Source organism: Pleurodeles waltl, chromosome 3_1 (assembly GCF_031143425.1).
Source record: "Pleurodeles waltl isolate 20211129_DDA chromosome 3_1, aPleWal1.hap1.20221129, whole genome shotgun sequence".
Classification (NCBI taxonomy): domain Eukaryota; kingdom Metazoa; phylum Chordata; class Amphibia; order Caudata; family Salamandridae; genus Pleurodeles; species Pleurodeles waltl.
In genome coordinates this window covers 1,607,587,624-1,607,607,026 of record NC_090440.1, presented here as the reverse complement: position 1 = coordinate 1,607,607,026, position 19,403 = coordinate 1,607,587,624, and the positions used below count along the sequence as shown (strand labels likewise).

General features: G+C 39.4%; 1 protein-coding gene across 3 annotated transcripts in view; it reads left to right on the top strand.

Annotated features, from left to right (window-relative positions):
- Positions 1-19,403, top strand: part of LOC138285384 (sodium channel protein type 2 subunit alpha-like) — a 696,215-nt gene that overhangs the window by 221,458 nt on the left and 455,354 nt on the right. For all 3 annotated transcript variants that reach the window (XM_069225253.1, XM_069225252.1, XM_069225254.1), the window contains exon 4: positions 11,902-11,991. In XM_069225253.1, the coding sequence (XP_069081354.1) occupies positions 11,902-11,991 (90 nt within the window). The remainder of the gene's footprint in view (positions 1-11,901; positions 11,992-19,403) is intronic.

The window sequence follows — 19,403 nt, the reverse complement described above, 5'->3', positions numbered from 1 at the left end:
ATCCCACTAATTGCTAATTGGTCCGTCGGTCGGAAGATATGACTTTAACCTATAGTTTTTGTTTATCAAATCTTTTAATTTGCATATAGTTTATTTCACAGAAAGCTGATTGGTTCTTCTGGCGATGAGGACATCATCCGACTCTTCAGGTATCAAAATTGTTGCATACGGCTTTTCAGTCAGTGCCTCTATTGTTCAAGTGCTATGAAAGTACATTTAGCCTACACTACACATATTTGTATCAAATTGTCTTCATCATCTCCTGTCCGTCTGTAAATTGCAGAATGTTCTAGCTAAGCAACTTGAATTCTGAGAAGTTCAAGGTCTCTGCCCCCGGTTACCAGTCCTTTGCAAGGCGTTCGAATTCTCCATGTCCAGAGCGAGCAAAGCCCAGTGGAACTAGGCCTCTGGTTCAGCTAACTTAACAATACAAAACAAAGTTTATACATTTTATTCTGATATATTACTACATTTTTCTCATATATTTTCATTATTTCACATATTTTAGTCAATTTAGTACATATGGTGATCACTCCCCGAGGGCACATTTTTAAACACACACATTATTTTGTGCCATTAATTTCTCTATGCATTTTTCTCATTAGTAAACATATATTTAAGTCATTAATAATTTCTTAATTAACATATCTGCTCCAACAGAGGCCTACATCTCACCTCAAGGATCACATCACCAAAGGGGCAGTACTCACTCATCTCCCTTGAGTACATTGATTTGAGGGGTGCCCCTGCCATGACCTTCTGTGGAAAAAGGAGAGTTGGACAAATCACACCAGCCAGAAGTTACCAAATGGCAGCTGCAAATCGAATGAAAGACAGTAAGACACTTGCAAGACTCTCTCACAGAACCTGCTGTCTTTGCTTGTCAGACCTGGTCATGACCTATTGCCACAATGCTAATAAGCATATCTCTGTGTCTCCATAGTGATAATCATAGCAGGGTCCCCTGTGCATACCCGTAAACCTAAATCCAATAACCCACCCTTAAAAACATATGATGTATGTATCTCCAAAATAGGGGTTTGTAAAGTCAGCAATATATAGTCTACCTTAAGACATCTGTTTATTACTTTGGTTACTAAGGCTCACAGTCCCCATTGACAAATATCTATGGTCCAAGCACAAAAAACATTTGTTCAATAAGGGCAAATGTGATTTTTGGGTATTCCAGCAGTATATGGTAAACGTTTAATTGTATGTGTTTGTGAGGAGCCTTGTCCTCCAAGAATTCCTGTGGGCAATGGGAAAGGTTCTCATCAGGACTCCGGTGAAGCCCTTTGCTTTCTGCAGGGCAAGGCAGCTGGAAACATTCTGGTATTCTGATGACCTGGATAGGATATACAGAAATTCTGAAGTACAAAACAGTGTGATTATCTGAGACAGTTATCACTGATAAATACAAAGTGGCCTAGGCGTTCTCTTACCCATACTTTCTACGAACCAAGATGGAATCTGATAGGTGGCACAAAATATGGGATTGATGCACCTGATGCACCCCAGGAGTGACAAAGAGGTTGTAACAACCTTGACTGATAGAACAACCTGAGAGTGAGAGTTGTGTACTTGTCCCTATGACCTCCTGAGTATGCACTTCAATTGAGCTACTACCATATGGAGTTTATCACAGACACCCTCCTGCTATACATAAAAAATGGTAATGATGCTTCAGTAACAGCATACTTTCACTGCAATGTACATTGGCAACAGGCTGTAGAAATTCCCAAAAGGTGTGCCTGTCCCCATAACTCACACCAGGAGCAGTCTGTTTTTTAAGAAATGCAATCTTTAATGAAGGTGTGCATGTTACCGTTAAACACACTGGCAACAGGCTGCAACTTACAACAAAATAAGCTGCCCCCAAGTAGATGCTTCAGGATGCAAAAGCATAAAAAATGTAACAAGGTGTGCCTGTCGCCGTAAAAAACAGGCTGGAGGAAATATGTCTGCAATTGATATTTGTGAAGTGCATATAAATTCAGTTTTTCCTAGCTTTAGTAAAGGAAAGTCTAGATTTTATTAAAGACACAGAGGTGTGTATTGTGCTTCCTTTTCTTGCTTTAATTTAAACAGCAGCCAAGATAGTACAACAAGAATACTACATCTCCAATGAACCCATGGAAGAAACAAGTCACCAATGAAGGCACAAAGTAATAGCCAATAGGGAGAGCTCATATGCAATAACTGTCTTAACTGCGAGCAACAAATCCTCTTTTCAAGCATGTCAAGGATAACAAAACAATGGAATAATAGCAAGAACAATAGAAACCACCAGTAAAGGAGCAAAAAACTATTTAGCAAAATCCAAGAATGAAGGTGAAAAGGCGTTCAACTGTTATATAGATTGCCAGGAAGTTAGAAGACGCCAATCATGTAGACTCGTTGATGTAGAGAGATCCTGCGTGATAAACTTGGTAGAAAGATGAACAGCCTTATGATGAATTAGAGGGTGTAGGGGGAGCCGGCACTGAAAAAACAAATAGGGAGGATTATCAAAGAGAAGCGTTGGGATAATACTCATCTCTGTGTTTAATAAAATCTAGATTTTCCTTTACTAAAGCTAGGAAAATCAGAATTGTATTACAAGACTGGAGGCTCCTACTATGCTTGTTTAACAACATTTTAAATTGGTTTCCAATAAAAGGAAACTGTAAATATTAGACTAGTCTGCAAATCTGAAAATGTCCTCCAATCGAGCACCCGCCCAGAAGGCTTTAGAAGCCATAGCCCCCCTAGCCGAATGGCTCCAAAAGAACTGGTGTCAATTCTCTCCAGGGACATAGTCCACCTTACCCAACCGGCAAAGGTAGAGGAAGACACAGGTTTAAAAGGTTTCAAGAAGGAAATTAACAATGGGGTGAGGAGGATGTTCACAAATCTGCAGTTTTTGAAATATATATTTTTAAACAATTTCCAACACAGAGTTTAGGATGGGAAGGAAAGTAAGGATAATGTAACACAGACAAATCTGTTATTGTTCTTCTATAAATTCTGAAAGACACCCCTGTAGGAGAAACTTGTAGTTAGGATACATCTAGAGCTCTAACATCAGATACTCACTTTAATCATACTAAATATAACAATGTTGTTAGTTTTGCTGAAAGGTATTTAAGAGTAAGAAACTTATTATCCTGCCAAGAAATGAACAAATTAAAAATTAAATTAACATCCCACATATGACTGTACTTTAGAGTAAGAGGATTAGACAATCTTACTCCCTTCAAAAGACAAAAAATCAAAGGATGTTCACCTACGGGGTTTCCATCCACTCTAACATGTTCCGCAGAAATAGCAGATCTGAAAGTATTTACTGTTTTATATGCCTTACCTTGAGAAGCTAAGGGGGCAAAAAAAATTATAATTAAAGTCACATAGGGGATCTGAATCTTGTCCATAAACCAGCCACACCAGACCAGCCAGGCGGAGTTATAAACTTTTATCGCCCTTGGAGCACAAGAGTGGCGCATGTATTCTTCCGAAATTGCAGGGGTTCTCCAGGCTGATCTGAAGTTTTCCATGCCACTAGGGTTAGAGAATGATTGAGAATCATGTCACGAGGAAGACCCTCCAGGTTGAGAAGAAGACTGGGAAATAAAACGGGGAAGTTGGTTGACAGTTCTAGAACAGAAGGAAACCAAGGCTGGGTTTGCCAAAAGGGGTTTACTAGAACCAGTAAAACTTGCTGACAGCGAACTTGAGCCATGACCCTGGCTATCATCATGAAGGGAGAAAAGGTGAAGAAACCAGTCTTGCAGAATAGCCTCCGTTGCTAGAGCGTGAGGACCTGGTCTCCAACTGTAAAATTCAGGAAGGTGTGAATTCAAACGAGAGGCGAACAAGTCCACTGAAATTACGCCGTATTTCAAATAAAAGGCTTTTGAATATTGAAGTATGAGGACGCCAATCGCTTGTGTCTTTGAGGTGTCTGGAGCACCAATCTGCTGTAGTGTTCGGTTTCCCTGGAATATATTGAGCTTGGACTGACAGTTTCTGATGTAGGGAGAATTCACAAAAGCTTATGGCTAGGTCTGCTAATGGTTTTGATTTCTTTACCCCAAGATGATTGATGTATTTTACTGTGGCGATATTGTCTATCCTCAGAAGAACTGAACAACTTACCTTGTCTTTCGTGAATGTCTGCAGCGCAAAGGAGCCTGCAAGCATCTCTAAACAAGTGATATGCATTGAGAACTCCTTCTTTGACCATACACATCCAGTTGAGATGTTGCCACACCTTGCACCCCAAACTATCCAACTTGCCAAAGAGAAAATAGCTCTTCTGTTCTAGTTGTCCAAATGATGTAGCCACCATTGGAGTTCCGTTTGTGTCTCCTGGTCCAAATGGATCAACTCTGAGTAGAGAAGACCTCTGCAAAGATGTTGAATCTTTCATCTTTGAATGACCCTGTAATGTAGGGGTCCAGGAAAGATAACTTGGATAGAAGAGCCTAAAAGACCACAATCCTTGCGCGGCACCGGATAGATAAAATGGAAAGGTTGAGTACTTGCCGAAGTTCGTGTTTTATTTGATTGACTTTTTGTTGAGGGAGAAGCAGAGAGGATGTTTCTGTGTCTATGAGGAAACCCAGAAATTCGGTCTGAGTTAGGGAACAAGAGAAGATTTCTTCATGTTGATTAGAAAACCGAGAGCATTTAAAAGGTGAAGGCATGTATCTAAATGACACAGGAGAATACCTTTGTTCTGGGCCATAATAAGTAAATCTTCTAAATAAATGGTCAGTTTTATCCCATGTGCTCTTATATGTGCCAATACCGGTTTCATTATCTGCGTGAAGCACCAAGGTGCCGAAGAGAGTCCAGAGGGAAGAGCTGTGAACTGGAAGATTGAACCTTCCCATTGAAATTGTAGAAATTTTCTGTAAAATGGACGCATATGTATAGTGAAATAAGCGTCTTGGAGTTCTAAGCGGACCATCCAATCGCCTTCTAACAAAGTGTCTCTGAGATGAACTACATAGTTGTCGATCATTTTTAGGTTGATCACAGGATGAAATTTTTTTAGGGGTTTTTTTGCGCAAGCAAAATGGTACTGAGAAATCCTGATGGGTGAAAACTTGCTTTCTCTATCATATTCTTCGAGATTAGAGAAATAATTTCCATGTTGATTAAATGGGTTTGTTCTTTGGAAAATTTTAAAGGGCGTGGAAGATGAGTTTGTCAGGGGTTTTGGTAAAGGTCTATGCAATAACCCTGAACCGTTTGAAGAACCCAGGGGTCTGTGGTAATTTTGTACCAATTTGGAAAAAAGAATGCCAAACGAACACCTACAGGAAGAGGGCCAGAATTGAAATTTCTTATCTGAGATTTGGCCTGTTTTTTTAACGGAAACCTCTGCTCCTGAATCCTGTACCCCTTTGAGGGTAGAACTGGGCTTTGAATTAGTCAGAGAAAGTAGAGGAGCCTCTGAAGAAGTTGCCACCATGGAGGCCTAATGGCCGGTAAAGCAGCTCCTCCCTTTATCCGCCCTGCCAAAAACTCTGGGGCTGAAGATCTTTTTTAGGGAAAACTAAGCTGTTAGAAATGGGGTTTTTGGTTGGCAGTCAGGTTACCCCCTGTCCAAGCAAAAGCCCTCACTCAAGTCAGGGTAAGTCGCACACAATCCAAGATTATCCTGTGCCCACCCTCTGGTAGCTTGGCACGAGCAGTCAGGCTTAACTTAGAAGGCAATGTGTAAAGTATTTGTGCAATAAATCATACAATACCACCATATAGAACCACAAAAATACACCACACAGTGTTTAGAAAAATATATAATATTTATCAGGATAATTGTAGGTCAAAACGAAATAAAGTTGTAATGTGAATTTGTAGAGATATCACTGGAAAGCGATATAAAGGGGGTAATTCTGAACCCGGCCGGCGGCGGAAGCCGCCGGCCTGGCTGGAACCGCCAGAATACCGCTGCGCGGTCAAAAGACCGCCGCGGGTATTCTGGGTTTCCCGCTGGGCTGGCGGGCGACCGCCAGAAGGCCGCCCGCCAGCCCAGCGGGAAACACCCTTCCATGAGGATGCCGGCTCCGAATGGAGCCGGCGGAGTGGAAGGGGTGCGACGGGTGCAGTTGCACCCGTCGCGATTGCAGACACTGAAAATCTTTGTGGGGCCCTGTTACGGGGGCCCCTGCAGTGCCCATGCCATTGGCATGGGCACTGCAGGGGCCCCCAGGGGCCCCATGACACCCCTTACCGCCATCCTGTTCCTGGCGGCCAAAACCGCCAGGAACAGGATGGCGGTATGGGGGTCAGAATCGCCATGGCGGCGCAGCAAGCTGCGCCGCCATGGAGGATTCCCCAGGGCAGCGGGAAACCGGCGGTACACCGCCGGTTTTCCGTTTCTGACCGCGGCTGTACCGCCGCGGTCAGAATGCCCATGGGAGCACCGCCAGCCTGTTGGCGGTGCTCCCGCGGTCGTTGGCCCTGGCGGATTTTACCGCCAGGGTCAGAATGACCCCCAAAGTGTCTTAAGTCTTTAAAAAGCAAACAAAGTCTCTTTCACGCACAAAGTACCTGGTTTGGAGTGGAAAATCTCCTCAGAGGGCCACAGAAGAAGAGATACGTGGAAAAAGGGTGTGTGCGTCGATTTCTCCTCAGCACACATGGACTTGCGTCGTTATTTTTCATGCGGGGAAGTCGTGCATCGTTTTCCGGCGCGCGGACAGTCTCTTTCTGTGGATCGCGGGGATTACCAGATGTCCCGGGTCTGTGCAGGGATTTTCCTACTTGTTTTCCGGCTGCGCGTCGTACAGTGGGGCTGCGCCTCGAAATTACGATCTCACGGCAGGCGTCGTGTCGATTTCTCCTCTAGAGGTCGTGCGGCGTTGTCCTTGCGAAGCCGTGCATCGAAGTTCAGGTCGTCCCGAAGGCGTCGCGTCGATCAGCGTCAGTGTGCGGCGTTTTTCTCGCCGCGGAACAAGCTGTGCGTGGAAATTTTTGGTGCACGGAGCGTCCAAGTGAAAAAGAGAAGAGTCCTTTTTGGTCCTGAGACTTCAGGGAACAGGAGGCAAGCTCTATCCAAGCCCTTGGAGAGCACTTTCACAGCCAGACAAGAGTTCAGCAAGGCAGCAGGCCAACAGCAAGGCAGCAGTCCTTTGTAGAAAGCAGACAGGTGAGTCCTTTGAGCAGCCAGGCAGTTCTTCTTGGCAGGATGTAGTTTCTGGTTCAGGTTTCTTCTCCAGCAAGTGTCTCATGAGGTAGGGCAGAGGCCCTGTTTTATACCCAAATGTGCCTTTGAAGTGGGGGAGACTTCAAAGAGTGGCTAAGAAGTGCACCAGGTCCCCTTTCAGTTCAATCCTGTCTGCCAGGGTCCCACTAGGGGGTGTGGCAGTCCTTTGTGTGAGAGCAGGCCCTCCACCCTCCCAGCCCAGGAAGACCCATTCAAAATGCAGATGTATGCAAGTGAGGCTGAGTACCCTGTGTTTGGGGTGTGTCTGAGTGAATGCACAAGGAGCTGTCAACTAAGCCCAGCCAGACATGGAATGTAAGGCACAGAAAGATTTAAGTGCAAAGAAATGCTCACTTTCTAAAAGTGGCATTTCTAGAATAGTAATATTAAATCCAACTTCACCAGTCAGTAGGATTTTATATTACCATTCTGGCCATACTAAATATGACCTTCCTACTCCTTTCAGATCAGCAGCTACCACTTCAATACTGTATGAGGGCAGCCCCAATGTTAGCCTATGAAGGGAGCAGGCCTCACAGTAGTGCAAAAATGAATTTAGGAGTTTTACACTACCAGGACATGTAAACTACACAGGTACATGTCCTGCCTTTCACCCACACAGCACCCTGCTCTAGGGGTTATCTAGGGCACACATTAGAGGTGACATATGTGGAGAAAGGGGAGGTTTAGGCTTGGCAAGTACTTTTAAATGGCAAGTCGAGGTGACAGTGAAACTGCACACACAGGCCTTGCAATGGCAGGCCTGAGAGAAGGGAAAGGGGCTACTTAAGTGGGTGGCACAACCAGTGCTGCAGGCCCACTAGCAGCATTTAATCTACTGGCCCTATGCACATAGAGTGCACATTACTAGGGACTTATAAGTAAATTAATAGTCCAATCAGGTATGATTCAAGGTTACCATGTTTTAAGGGAGAGAGCATATACACTTTAGCACTGGTTAGCAGTGGTAAAGTGCGCAGAGTCTAAAAGCCAGCAAAAACAGTGTCCAAAATGTGGAGGGAGGCAGGCAAAAAGTTAGGGGTGACCACCCTAAGGCTGTCAGGTCTAACATAAGCTTTGTCCAAAGTGGCAAAAGTAGTCACATTCTTGCTCAATTCTCTTATAAAAGAGTCTCTGAAAAGCAGTCCATTGGCCTGTTGGCCTTCTTCTCTGGTAGCCAAGTTCCCCAGCTTTGAATTAATCTTCAATAAAATACTTTTACGTCTCTCCTGGGAAATGGCAGTATTCGCATTGTCCAGAATGCAGAGTGTTCTCTGAGCCCAGTTTGATGGAACTTCTAGATCAATTTTTACGCCTTCCAGCCTAGCCTCCTCCGCTAAATCTAAGATTCTAGTTAGAGGACCTACAAAATCAAGAAGCCTTTCTTGACAAACTGACCAGGCCCTATCCATCACTTTTTAGGGTCCTGGCCAAAATTTGAAAAGAATAAGACCATATTAGGATCTATAACAGGAGTGGCTGTAATATTGTGTAGAAGAGAGAGACAGGGACATTCGGAAAGTAATTTGTTCCTGGTGGATTTATCCAACGGATGTCTCAAATAAAGTGAAAAGTGTTCAGCTACATCATTAGATGAGAACCATTCTGTAGAATTTGGATGGTGGATTAAAATAGGATCAACAGTCGGTTCCCCAATACAATCAAGAACAGTGAAATCTATGTTACTGGATGAATCACCCAAATCTGTTTGAGAAATTGTGCGCCTTTTCTTAAAAGGCCCATGTCAGAGATTGTCTGTATCCTGGTCACTTACATCATCCATATCATTGCTATCCATGTCATCATCAGCATCCCTCAACTGGGTAATATTCAGTTGTAAGAAAACCTTATCCACCATATTAGAATCCTCATGGGGGAAAGGACTGGAATTTTCGGGCAAATTTGTATTGATTTGGTTAGATTGAAGCTTAGAAAGGGTGCGTTTCATCCAATTATTTAATTCAGAAATTCTAGTATTTTGAGAAACAAATTTTTGAAAAGAGACTCCTACATTTTTTTACACCTGCAGCATGGAAGCTGAGACCGCTTGTGGGACAGAGTTCTGAATAAAAGTGTTTAAATGATCACAAACTTCTTATACCTCATTATCATTAATGGCATCAGAGGAGTTTTTTGACATTTTTAAGAAGAATATATGTAAATACTCACTGTAGGCTGGAATGCTCACAAATACACCCAACTAATTAATAAAATTATATATATATATATATATATATATAGAGAGAGAGAGAGAGAGAAAGCGAGAGAGATAGATAGATATATAGATAGATATAGCTATATATAAAGAAATATATATATATATATATATATATATATATATATATATATATATATAAAATAAAATAAATGTGTGTCAAAATATTAGGAAACAGAAGAGGCTCAGAAGGGGTTAAAAGAAGAAGTATCCAGGCAAGAGGCGTGGACAAGGGGAATGCTCAAGACTGAGACACTCCCACACACAATGGATATAGGTGGGCTGAACCCACAAGCTCTGTCCGCTAGGAGGACGAAGGGCAAACAAGAGGAACAACTGTGGTAAAGAAGAAGCAGACACGAGCTGCGTAGGAATCATTTCACCACTGAGGCAAGCGATTGGGAGGAAGCCCCATGCAGTGAGGCTGCAAAAGTGAAGCGCATCTCCTCAGAAGACATAGAGCGCGCAATAAGGCATGCGCTCGTAAAGAACGCTCACTTCAGAACATAACGGTGGAAAGAAGCACTCGTGCGTGAAATGGACAGCATGCTCAACAGAAGAAAGCCATGCACATTACATATAAAGAATTAAAATTCAGACAATTAGCAATGAATAAATAAATTATTAAGGCATGCACATATAAATCATGAAACTTATCTTGACTGCGAGCAGCAAGAAAAGAGGATTTGTTGCTCTCAATTAAGACAGTTATTGTATATGAACTCTCCAGGTTGGCTATTGTTTTGTGACTTCATTGGTGACTTGTTTCTTCCATGGGTTCATGGGAGATGTAGTTCTCTTCTTGTAATATCTTGGCTGCTGTTTAAATTAAAGCAAGTAAAGGAAGCATAATATGAGCCTCTCGTCTTGTAATAAAATCCATCAACACCTTCCCAAACACGTAAGATGGTCTCCATGTGATGCAAAACGTGTTGTTTTTACTTTCAGTGGGGCTTGTTTAGTGCTGCTTGATTCTGGAGACACAAAAGGCACTCAAAGATGGCCTCAGATCATGTGCATCTGAGAATTAAGTGCAAGGATATGTGCATTTAAATTTCTGAAAGCAGTTCAGATACTACCCAAATACTGCCGTACAGTCATGAAACCTATATGCAGCCACCCATATTAAAATGACAATAAAAGTGACCTGAATGCAGTCTCTCAACAGGGTCCTAAGTTACTTCACAGATTTCCTTCGCGTAAGTTTATTACTATCCTTGTCACTAATGTTACATTGAAGAAAATATATGCAGAAGAAATATTATCCATGCCAAATTACGTGCTCCATGTTCATTTCCAGATGAACCGCTCCTGTGCAAAACCAACAAAAACATGGAAAAAACGTCTGATTTAAAATGAAAAAGTAATTAATTAAATTTTATAATTAAAATGAATTAGCTGAAAAAATTAAAACTAAGATGTGTTTAGAACACAGCCAGTTTAAATATATGCAGAGCTCTCCGCTCATTTATGTGCTGGTGTAGTATTGTTATAAATCTAATATTCAAAAGTGGTTCAAGAGATTGTAATTTCTGTATTATCTTTCAATTTTTTTTTACTTTGAAATTTCTCCATCAGAACTGTGAATTTACCTTTACTCATTTTTCTTATCTAAAATGAAATTTACTGAACATTACTGAATTATATTAATATATTTCATTTTTCACAGTGTATTAATGTCTCTGAAAGATCGGACTTAAAATAAATAATAATGTGATTACAAAGTGTTTGCTTTACTATTGATTTACTGTTGGTGATTCAAGCATTCACCACTCTCATTTATTCTGAATGGTAGAATTGTGAGTAGATTGTGTAGCTGAGTCATTCATAACCTTACCAAATCGTTGACAACACTTCCATCTAAAAATGTCTCTGCATAATGCAATCTTATTAGTTCTTTGACATATATTCGAACGGCCCTGGTTACTTTTAGTGGGATGCCTTAAAGGATTGTGCTTTATTTTATTTTATTTTATTTATTTTATTTTATGTTAGATTGAATTGTTTCTGTCATAAATATAACAGGCTGGACAGTAGATCACTGTCGGAAGAATGATTATGTAGACAAGTTGTGAGTGCAACAATAGACTGGCAGTTCATTACACAATCGTAGTAAATAGACAGTTACATATTTAAAGTGTAAGGCATATGGATACTAAATGATAAAATAAGAGCTGCACCATTATTAGTCAAATGAAAAAGCTAAGATTAGAACCCTATACTAGAGCCACAAGACTCCATACCATCCATCAGTATACATCTTAAGATGTCAATTGACTAAATACATAAGGGATCAGTCAAATAGGAATTGGTATAATACTGGGTTATGCTTGCAAATCTTTAATGTATGCATATTTATTTTCCACTCAATGTTAACTGTGAGGTAACTCGATGCATGTTATAGAACAAGTGTAAGCACTGTATGCTTAAGTAAATGTACATGTTCTCTAATTAAGCCAATGATTCTGTGGATTCCTTAACTATCCTCTACATTATTCAGCATGCTCATCATGTTCACAATTTTAACCAACTGTGTGTTTATGACCTTGAGTAACCCACCGGAATGGACCAAGAATGTAGAGTAAGTGGGAAATAAATTACTTTTATTTTTGTGATTTAAACTGTGTACATGTTGGTAGTTGGTGTGCATCTTTATACAAGATACAAACATTCAAATGTATCTCTGTGATGTTTGTATATTATTGATTAACAGACTGTATGGTGATATGTATAGCTATATTCCTACCTGATGTATCCTTTTAACATAAATATATAACTGCAGCACATTCAATTGAAGGTTATTGTGGCATTAACTTGTTTTGATCTAGACATACCTCTTCTTCACCCCAACTAATATTCTGGGGTTTAAAACAAGTAAGTATTTACTTTTGTGATATTGTTAGACATTTTAGTATTTGTGTTGGCTTCCGTTTGAAGTGAACCTGTGCTATAAAAGAAATCTGGCCTCATTACAATCGCCCCAAACCTCCAGCACCTGGGAAGACTCTACCCCTAGAGCTTAGGTTACTGGGGTGTCATGTTAACTCCAGGGAGTGCGATTAGGAGTTATTTTGATTGGACCTCTAAGGGTGCACTGGAAAATGGTAAATTACTGGGTAAGTTGGTCATTCCTTGTCTGATTCATCCACATATTTCTAACACCTCTCTGCTGTTTTGCATGAAGTTTAGGTTGTTTCAAACCGCTAAAAGTTCTAGAAAAAATAAGATTAGTCTGTTGTGATTTTGCTGAACTTGTAATTTCTTATGATGCTGGTAACTATTTTAGTGGCCCCACTGGAAATTCTGGGACACATGTAATGAGCCCCTCCTTAGAGTACTAGGTTCTAATCTACTGATTTGCTAGGTAGACAAAGAAACAACTTGGCCAAATCACTTTAGTACTCAATGTACAAATAGAGTATCTGGCGGAAATAATTTTAGAGATTAGTGTTGTGTTCCATATGTCATGTTCCTACAACTAATTCAGGTAGTTATGATTTTGTCTGTTTACTCAAGGTGTGGCTTTTATCATACTTGTCCACAGAGGAAGTAATTCCATTGCAAAGTATTGGTGAAACAAGTGAAAACCATGGAACTGTTTTATTTTACCATTTTGGGTAGTTACATGTGCATTCCAAGATTCAAAGGGAACTTTGCATTTGGATAACTTTGTATGCACTGCATGCACATTTTCACATAATTATCAGTTATTTGCTTAACACTGCCTACAAATACAGGATCAATTCCAAGCAATGATAGCTACAAACTTTACATTACTTTTTAAATTGCATAGTTATATTAATTAAATGATAAATCATTTTGATAACAATTTAATCAAATGAATAGTACATAACACGATTACGATTACAATTACAATACAATTTACAAGTGGTGATAAAATGCAATTATATTTTGGAGAGTATAGAACAGATGAGGCTCATTGCAGGAGACTGGAAATTCAGAGAAGAAGGAATAAGAATCAAGTGGGAACACTGTTGAAAATATTAAATTGGATGCAGTTCAAATGCTGAACTTAGAGACTTGATAAATAATGTGAAAGATGTGCTGAGCTAAATCAATGTTATGAAATCAGGTGCTTGATGTTTGCTTTAAAACACTCATTATAGTGAATATTAAATAAGTGACTGTCCAAAAAGGTGCAAATGCCAAGTAAGAACAATACAAAAAAGCTACAGATTCCGAATTGCACAGGCAGTCGGTAGGTACTACCCAGTAAGCGACAATCATAGTCTGTACAAGTGCAAATCTAGGAGCAGAAGGCATATTTTGGCCTCATGAATCATACCAGTTTGAAGAGATTGTCCATTCTTTCCAATTAAAACTGTCCACTTCCTCTCCTCTTCTTCTGACTCTCTGTGTCTATTACCATCTCCCCTTGAAGGTAAAGACAAAAAGAAAGAAATTGATGCAAAAGCAACCCTTTTATGTCATAATTGTAGGCTTATGCTATGGGTAAGATTAAAGCATGTGAATCTTCATAATGTTCTGAAAATAATTTCATTTTTTTCTTTTTAGTTAAATTTATCTTTTTGATATTCTTAACCCCATCTCAGGACCAACTTTGTTGGTTCCAGACCACCAGTATGTTATACTACTTTAGTTATAGTTGTTGTGATTCCACACCAGCCTCTTTCCCTCTGTTGTATTATAAATCCACCATATTACATGTAGCCTTTCTCAGTCCCACTTGTAGTTCCTGACCTGGATAATAAGCAATCAATATAAATACGTTAAGCTTCCCACTGTTTTTCCTAGACCTAAAGTATCCTGCGTAATAAAAAAACGGAATAGTAAGCAATGCTGCATTTGAGATACAGCACCTTCAAGGGACATAATTGAATAATACAGACAGGAGCAGATAATTCCACAATTGTAGGTTAGCTCATTTTTCTTTCTGAGGAGGTGTGTGTTCCCTCCACCCAATAGCCTGGGATCCACTATCCATATGCTAATCTTAATTTATTTTCTGTTTCTTCTGTTCTCTATTCATTCATGACCAGCATCTTCCTACCTTTTCTTGCTTCCCTCGTCTTTTCATGTGGGTAGCCGGCAAGGAATGAGGCCCTTAAATTGCTGTGTATTTTCTTATTATGGCTCCCGATGCTTTCTGCTTGAATTATGGTAACTCATTCTTGCTTAAACTCTAAAAATCATCCAGTTAGCCTTATATTTGGCCTCAATCGTTTGTATGCTAAAGTTCTTGCCTTGGAGTTTACTACTAATGTGAACCTCATCAACTTAATCTAACAGAACTTTTGTCATGCATATAATTTAAGCGTAAGCAAAGCGTAAAAGTGCAGGGACTTAATGAACATTTGAAGCCATATCTATTATTCTTTAGGAACCTTGATGAAACAATAACATCAGCTTGAGTATGGCTCTGGCAGTTCCCAATGAGTGCATGTATTATGATCATGATTCAGCCAATGGGGTCAGTACCACATGTAGCATCAGTAATGCATAATATTCCTTAGGTATCTCCTTTACAAATAGTAATAATGATAAAGCTCTAACTACTAATTATCTTACATTATTATTTCTCAGCTTTTTTGTTGTGTAATCTATAGCCCCTATAACTCCACCTTTCCCTTTGGAATGAGTAATTGTACATTTCTTAAAGTGCTGAAATCTGACAAAAAAGAATTGCCTTTGATGAGTCTTATGTTTTGGTTGGATATGTTGTACATATTAATCTGATTAAAATATTTTAATCCATGATTTAATCAATGAGTAACCTATTTATAAGATGACAGTTCGATCTTCTATTATTGGTTTGTATGCTATGGTCAACCCAGCCAAGATACACTACATTTGGTTGGTGTTTGCCTCATCTATGGTTCAAGCCTTACCATTCTTCTTACTGTTGATCCTATTTTGTGCTTATGCATGTTCTCTAATTGTTTGATCTATGGGTTAGATACTACTGCCGCAATAATGCCAAGTTAGGTAATGACTCAGGATTATCATGCTCCTTGGTCTTTCCTGAGCTGATGATAGCAAAATCTTTATGAAAGAAGGTAGGATTTCTTTACAATGTATTTACTAAATAGAACTAATTATAAATAGGCAAGAAGTTAAAATAGTCCATCTTGAAATATCATCCTTTTAGCTACAAAATTGTGTGAATCTGGCACCTAATTTAGCTACAGAGATGCATTCCACTATTAAGAAAGCACCCCTCCTGACTCTCCAGCTAAAGCACTTCCTTCTGAAAAAATGTTAAAGAACTTGCTAACATTTGGATTTCTAAGTTTCCATACTAATGTGTGGATATTAATTATTACCAGGGATACCCTTGTCATTAACTATTCTGGATTTATGCTGGTTTAGAGTGCTTTTATTAGGTTTGAGAACATTTGAATTAGATTCATCAAATTTTATTGCATGGCAGAACCAAATTTTAATTGGGTTTGTACATTTACCTAGCCATTTTCACCTCTTGACTTGTGCGCAAAGAAATTACCAAAATGAGTAGTACACAAATTTGGTTTCTCCTTAATATCTCATATGATGCCAGGATTGCTTTGGGGTCATTAAATGCACGACTGCCCCAACTCTTTAAAATAAAATGTTCTTGTCCCTCAGATTGCCTTTAGTTTCCTTCCCAGCTCTGTTGGCAGCTGTTGCCAAGATCTTTGACAGACCCAGCACTGAGCAGGCATACCTTGTGGTAAAGTGCAATTTGCTTGATGCTGCGTAATAAGGCTTTTGTTTGTCTTGCGGCATGGATTTTCTCTTGGGCCTGGATAATCTTTCACAGCACATAGATTTAGACCTATCACCTGCATTTGACACCAGTAACCATTCCAATTCCTTCTTGGCAGCCAGTCATGTTACGATGGCCATACAGAACATGGCACTGAGTGCAATTTCATTCTCTCTTTCAAAGAACTAAGAAAGTTCCTTGCCCACCCTTTTCATTTCTTAATTTGAACCTTTCTTGTGTGGTGAATCCAGTCCCTTTTTACTGAGCAGCTTCTTTTTAATCATTATAAGGCTACCTTGACAGCTCTGATTCAATCTTTCAGTACTCATATTTTGGTTGTATATCAGAATACAATTAGACAGTCAGTAAAACTATCATCTGACAGAAAGATCTGGTCATAAATATTTCTTAGAAAAATAGTACCACATTGGATATTGATTTCCCCATTACTAACTTCAATAGGGGGGTGTCTTTATAAAGGATATTTAGAACAGAATATTTCTGTCCAACAATATTTTGTTTACATTTTTATGATTCCATACTCATTTAAGACTGTTGCCGATGGCATTCACATAATTTCCACCTTCATTAAGGATCTTAGTGTCATTACCAGATGATTTCAAAATTATTTAACCATCATTGCAAATTAGTTGATAAAACATTTCAAACCTTCAATAAATGTGAGTTTTAATTTTGGATGCTCCTCTTCTACTTGACCCTCTGTTTTTTGCCTGAGTCTGTCAGCTGTCTTACACCCCAGCCCAATCCATTCAGAATCTCAGAATTAAGCTTGATCAGACACCTTGATACCATACCTTGCTCAGTTGCATTATGTTGATTATTTTTGCCTGCTATAGATTGTAGTTAAGTGTGCATTTTCCTTCTACAAGCATCCCAAAAATGTTAGTAACATAAGCATTTCATCTTGCCTAGATAATTTCAACTTCTTGTACCCAGTTTTTGTAATGGTACTCCATAGCTCACAAAACAGTACCAGCATACTCATTCTGGAAACCTTCATTGTTAATTTGTCAAGAATGATTTGTGGAAAAAACATTGGTTACCAAGCCTATCATTGTAACAAACTAAGCTTCTATATATGTCTCTAATAGTAACACTGACATTGTGGAACTCTTTTCTGCTTCAATTAAAAGTGACCATGTATTAAAATTTGCTCTCAAAATGGCCTTACAATCTGGCTCTTCTGAGCTAACTGTATGATACAAGGCATTGCAATATTTAGCACAGCTCTTGAGATTAGCACCACATGACCCCTGACTATCTAATTTATTAATTCACTGACTTTGTGTAATGAAAGCACTACTAAGATCTAAAGGAGCATACAGGAGTACCTTAATCAGTGTTGTTAGCTTGCCTTCATATCAATCAAACAACAGAGCAGGTAAGTGCTTTTTACTGGAGGCATAAAGCACGTGTGCAATAAATATATGATGTCCATCAAGTAAGAAATGCCAGAGCCCATGGACAAGATATAATTGACTTCTACCATGTTAAAAAGAAGACATCACAAGTTTGTGGAAAATAGATAAAAAAACTAGAAAAACTGTGTGGCTTTGGACACAGGGGATTGACCAAATTTCACTCCAACAATCAGGATGTTTATTTTTCACAGTCTTTCTTTCTGTTTGAGACTTGTCTTAAACAGTACTTACGCTATCTCATTTTCCATGCAACCATCGACCTTGATGGGCAAGCCCCCCCTAGACAGTCCATTAGGATATATTGTCTTTCTCAACAGTGGTTGGACCATGTGCTTCCAAAGACCAATATGCTTACCTTTCGATGATGGATTATCCCACAAATATCCATTGAGAAAGAAGGATCCATAAATGTGATCTGAGGCTAGCCAGCTGCCATTGTAAGTGTAAGGTGATCTCATTGCCACAAAGTAGAAGTTATGTGGCCTTTTGACCCTATAGAAAAGACCCAAATAAACAAATAATAAAAATAATTAAACAAAAAGTCATTCAATGGCCATTACATTTTTACGTCCTTTCATTTAGTCCCAATTAAGGGAATTGAAACATATGCAGTCAATTCTACTCATACCATTTGTACAGGATGGTTGCAAAACCAACCCTTTTGGAAGGTGTAAGCTGGCAAACTCTCAACTACCCTGAAAACAGAAAAAGCAGAAGGTTGTGCTGTAGAACTCCTTTTCCATCCTCCTTCTCCCCACAGAGTAGCTGCCACTGCTGAGGGTTGAAGCTACAGTGATCCTCGCTGGTAACAGGTTACAGTCATATCAAAAAGATCAGATCAGAGTTGGAAGCATCATTAAAAACAAAGACAGTCAAAGAAGGTTGTAGCATCCTTACATTTTAAAGCCATGGATTAACAATCACATCAGATCCTTAGTTACCCACACTCTCACTTTCAAGCGGCCAACTTAAATGTGGGTACAATCACATGGAAGATACAGAGAAGCATGTTGTTCTATATAAATACAACTGTAGCCTGCTATTTACTTAGTGTAGCAGTGACTGGCACTATATTATTAGTATATCATTAGCAAAATGCTAGCACTTTGTAAAATGCATTTTCTATCCCATAATGACTTCGTAGTTTGCACATTCCAGTTTTGCAACCTCAGTGATCCTTCTGCAAATATTGAGCTAACTAGTAAATATCCATTTTGCCCTGTTCTTCTTACCATATATATCTCAAGACATTAGTCAAATAATGTGCTGTTTCTCATCATAATTTTATGTTATATGAAAATAAAGCATTTACCACTACCATTGTTCGACAATACCTGTGTATTTGCCACAAGTTATTGCTAGCTTTCTAGTGCATTGCTTTGGTGAATTTATTGCATGTTTGTATGGTCAAATTCTTTTCAGGTTGTGTAATGGTAGCAAATTTGTCCTTTCTGTATGATTACCCCCGATTTGTTTCCTTTTCCTGGACTTTATTTTTGTTGGCATTAATCCTCTCTGCCCTGTGACACTGCTAATCAATACCACAGTGTGGGCACTCTAACCCGAAAATTAGTATTGAGAAAATTTGTTTTTCCCAAGTGGTCCATTAAACTTACAGTAAGGTAATAATAGATAGCACAGAACATACACCAATGACATGGGAGTTAAATGTAATCTGTGGGATGCATCTTGCAGCTACACCATCCACATATATGACAAAACAGATGAAAGCAACAAGCATAATGCTTCTTGTATAATGTTTTAATGACATCCTTAACGTGTACCTTGTAAGCTCATCAGGCAGAGTACCTAATATACATAAAA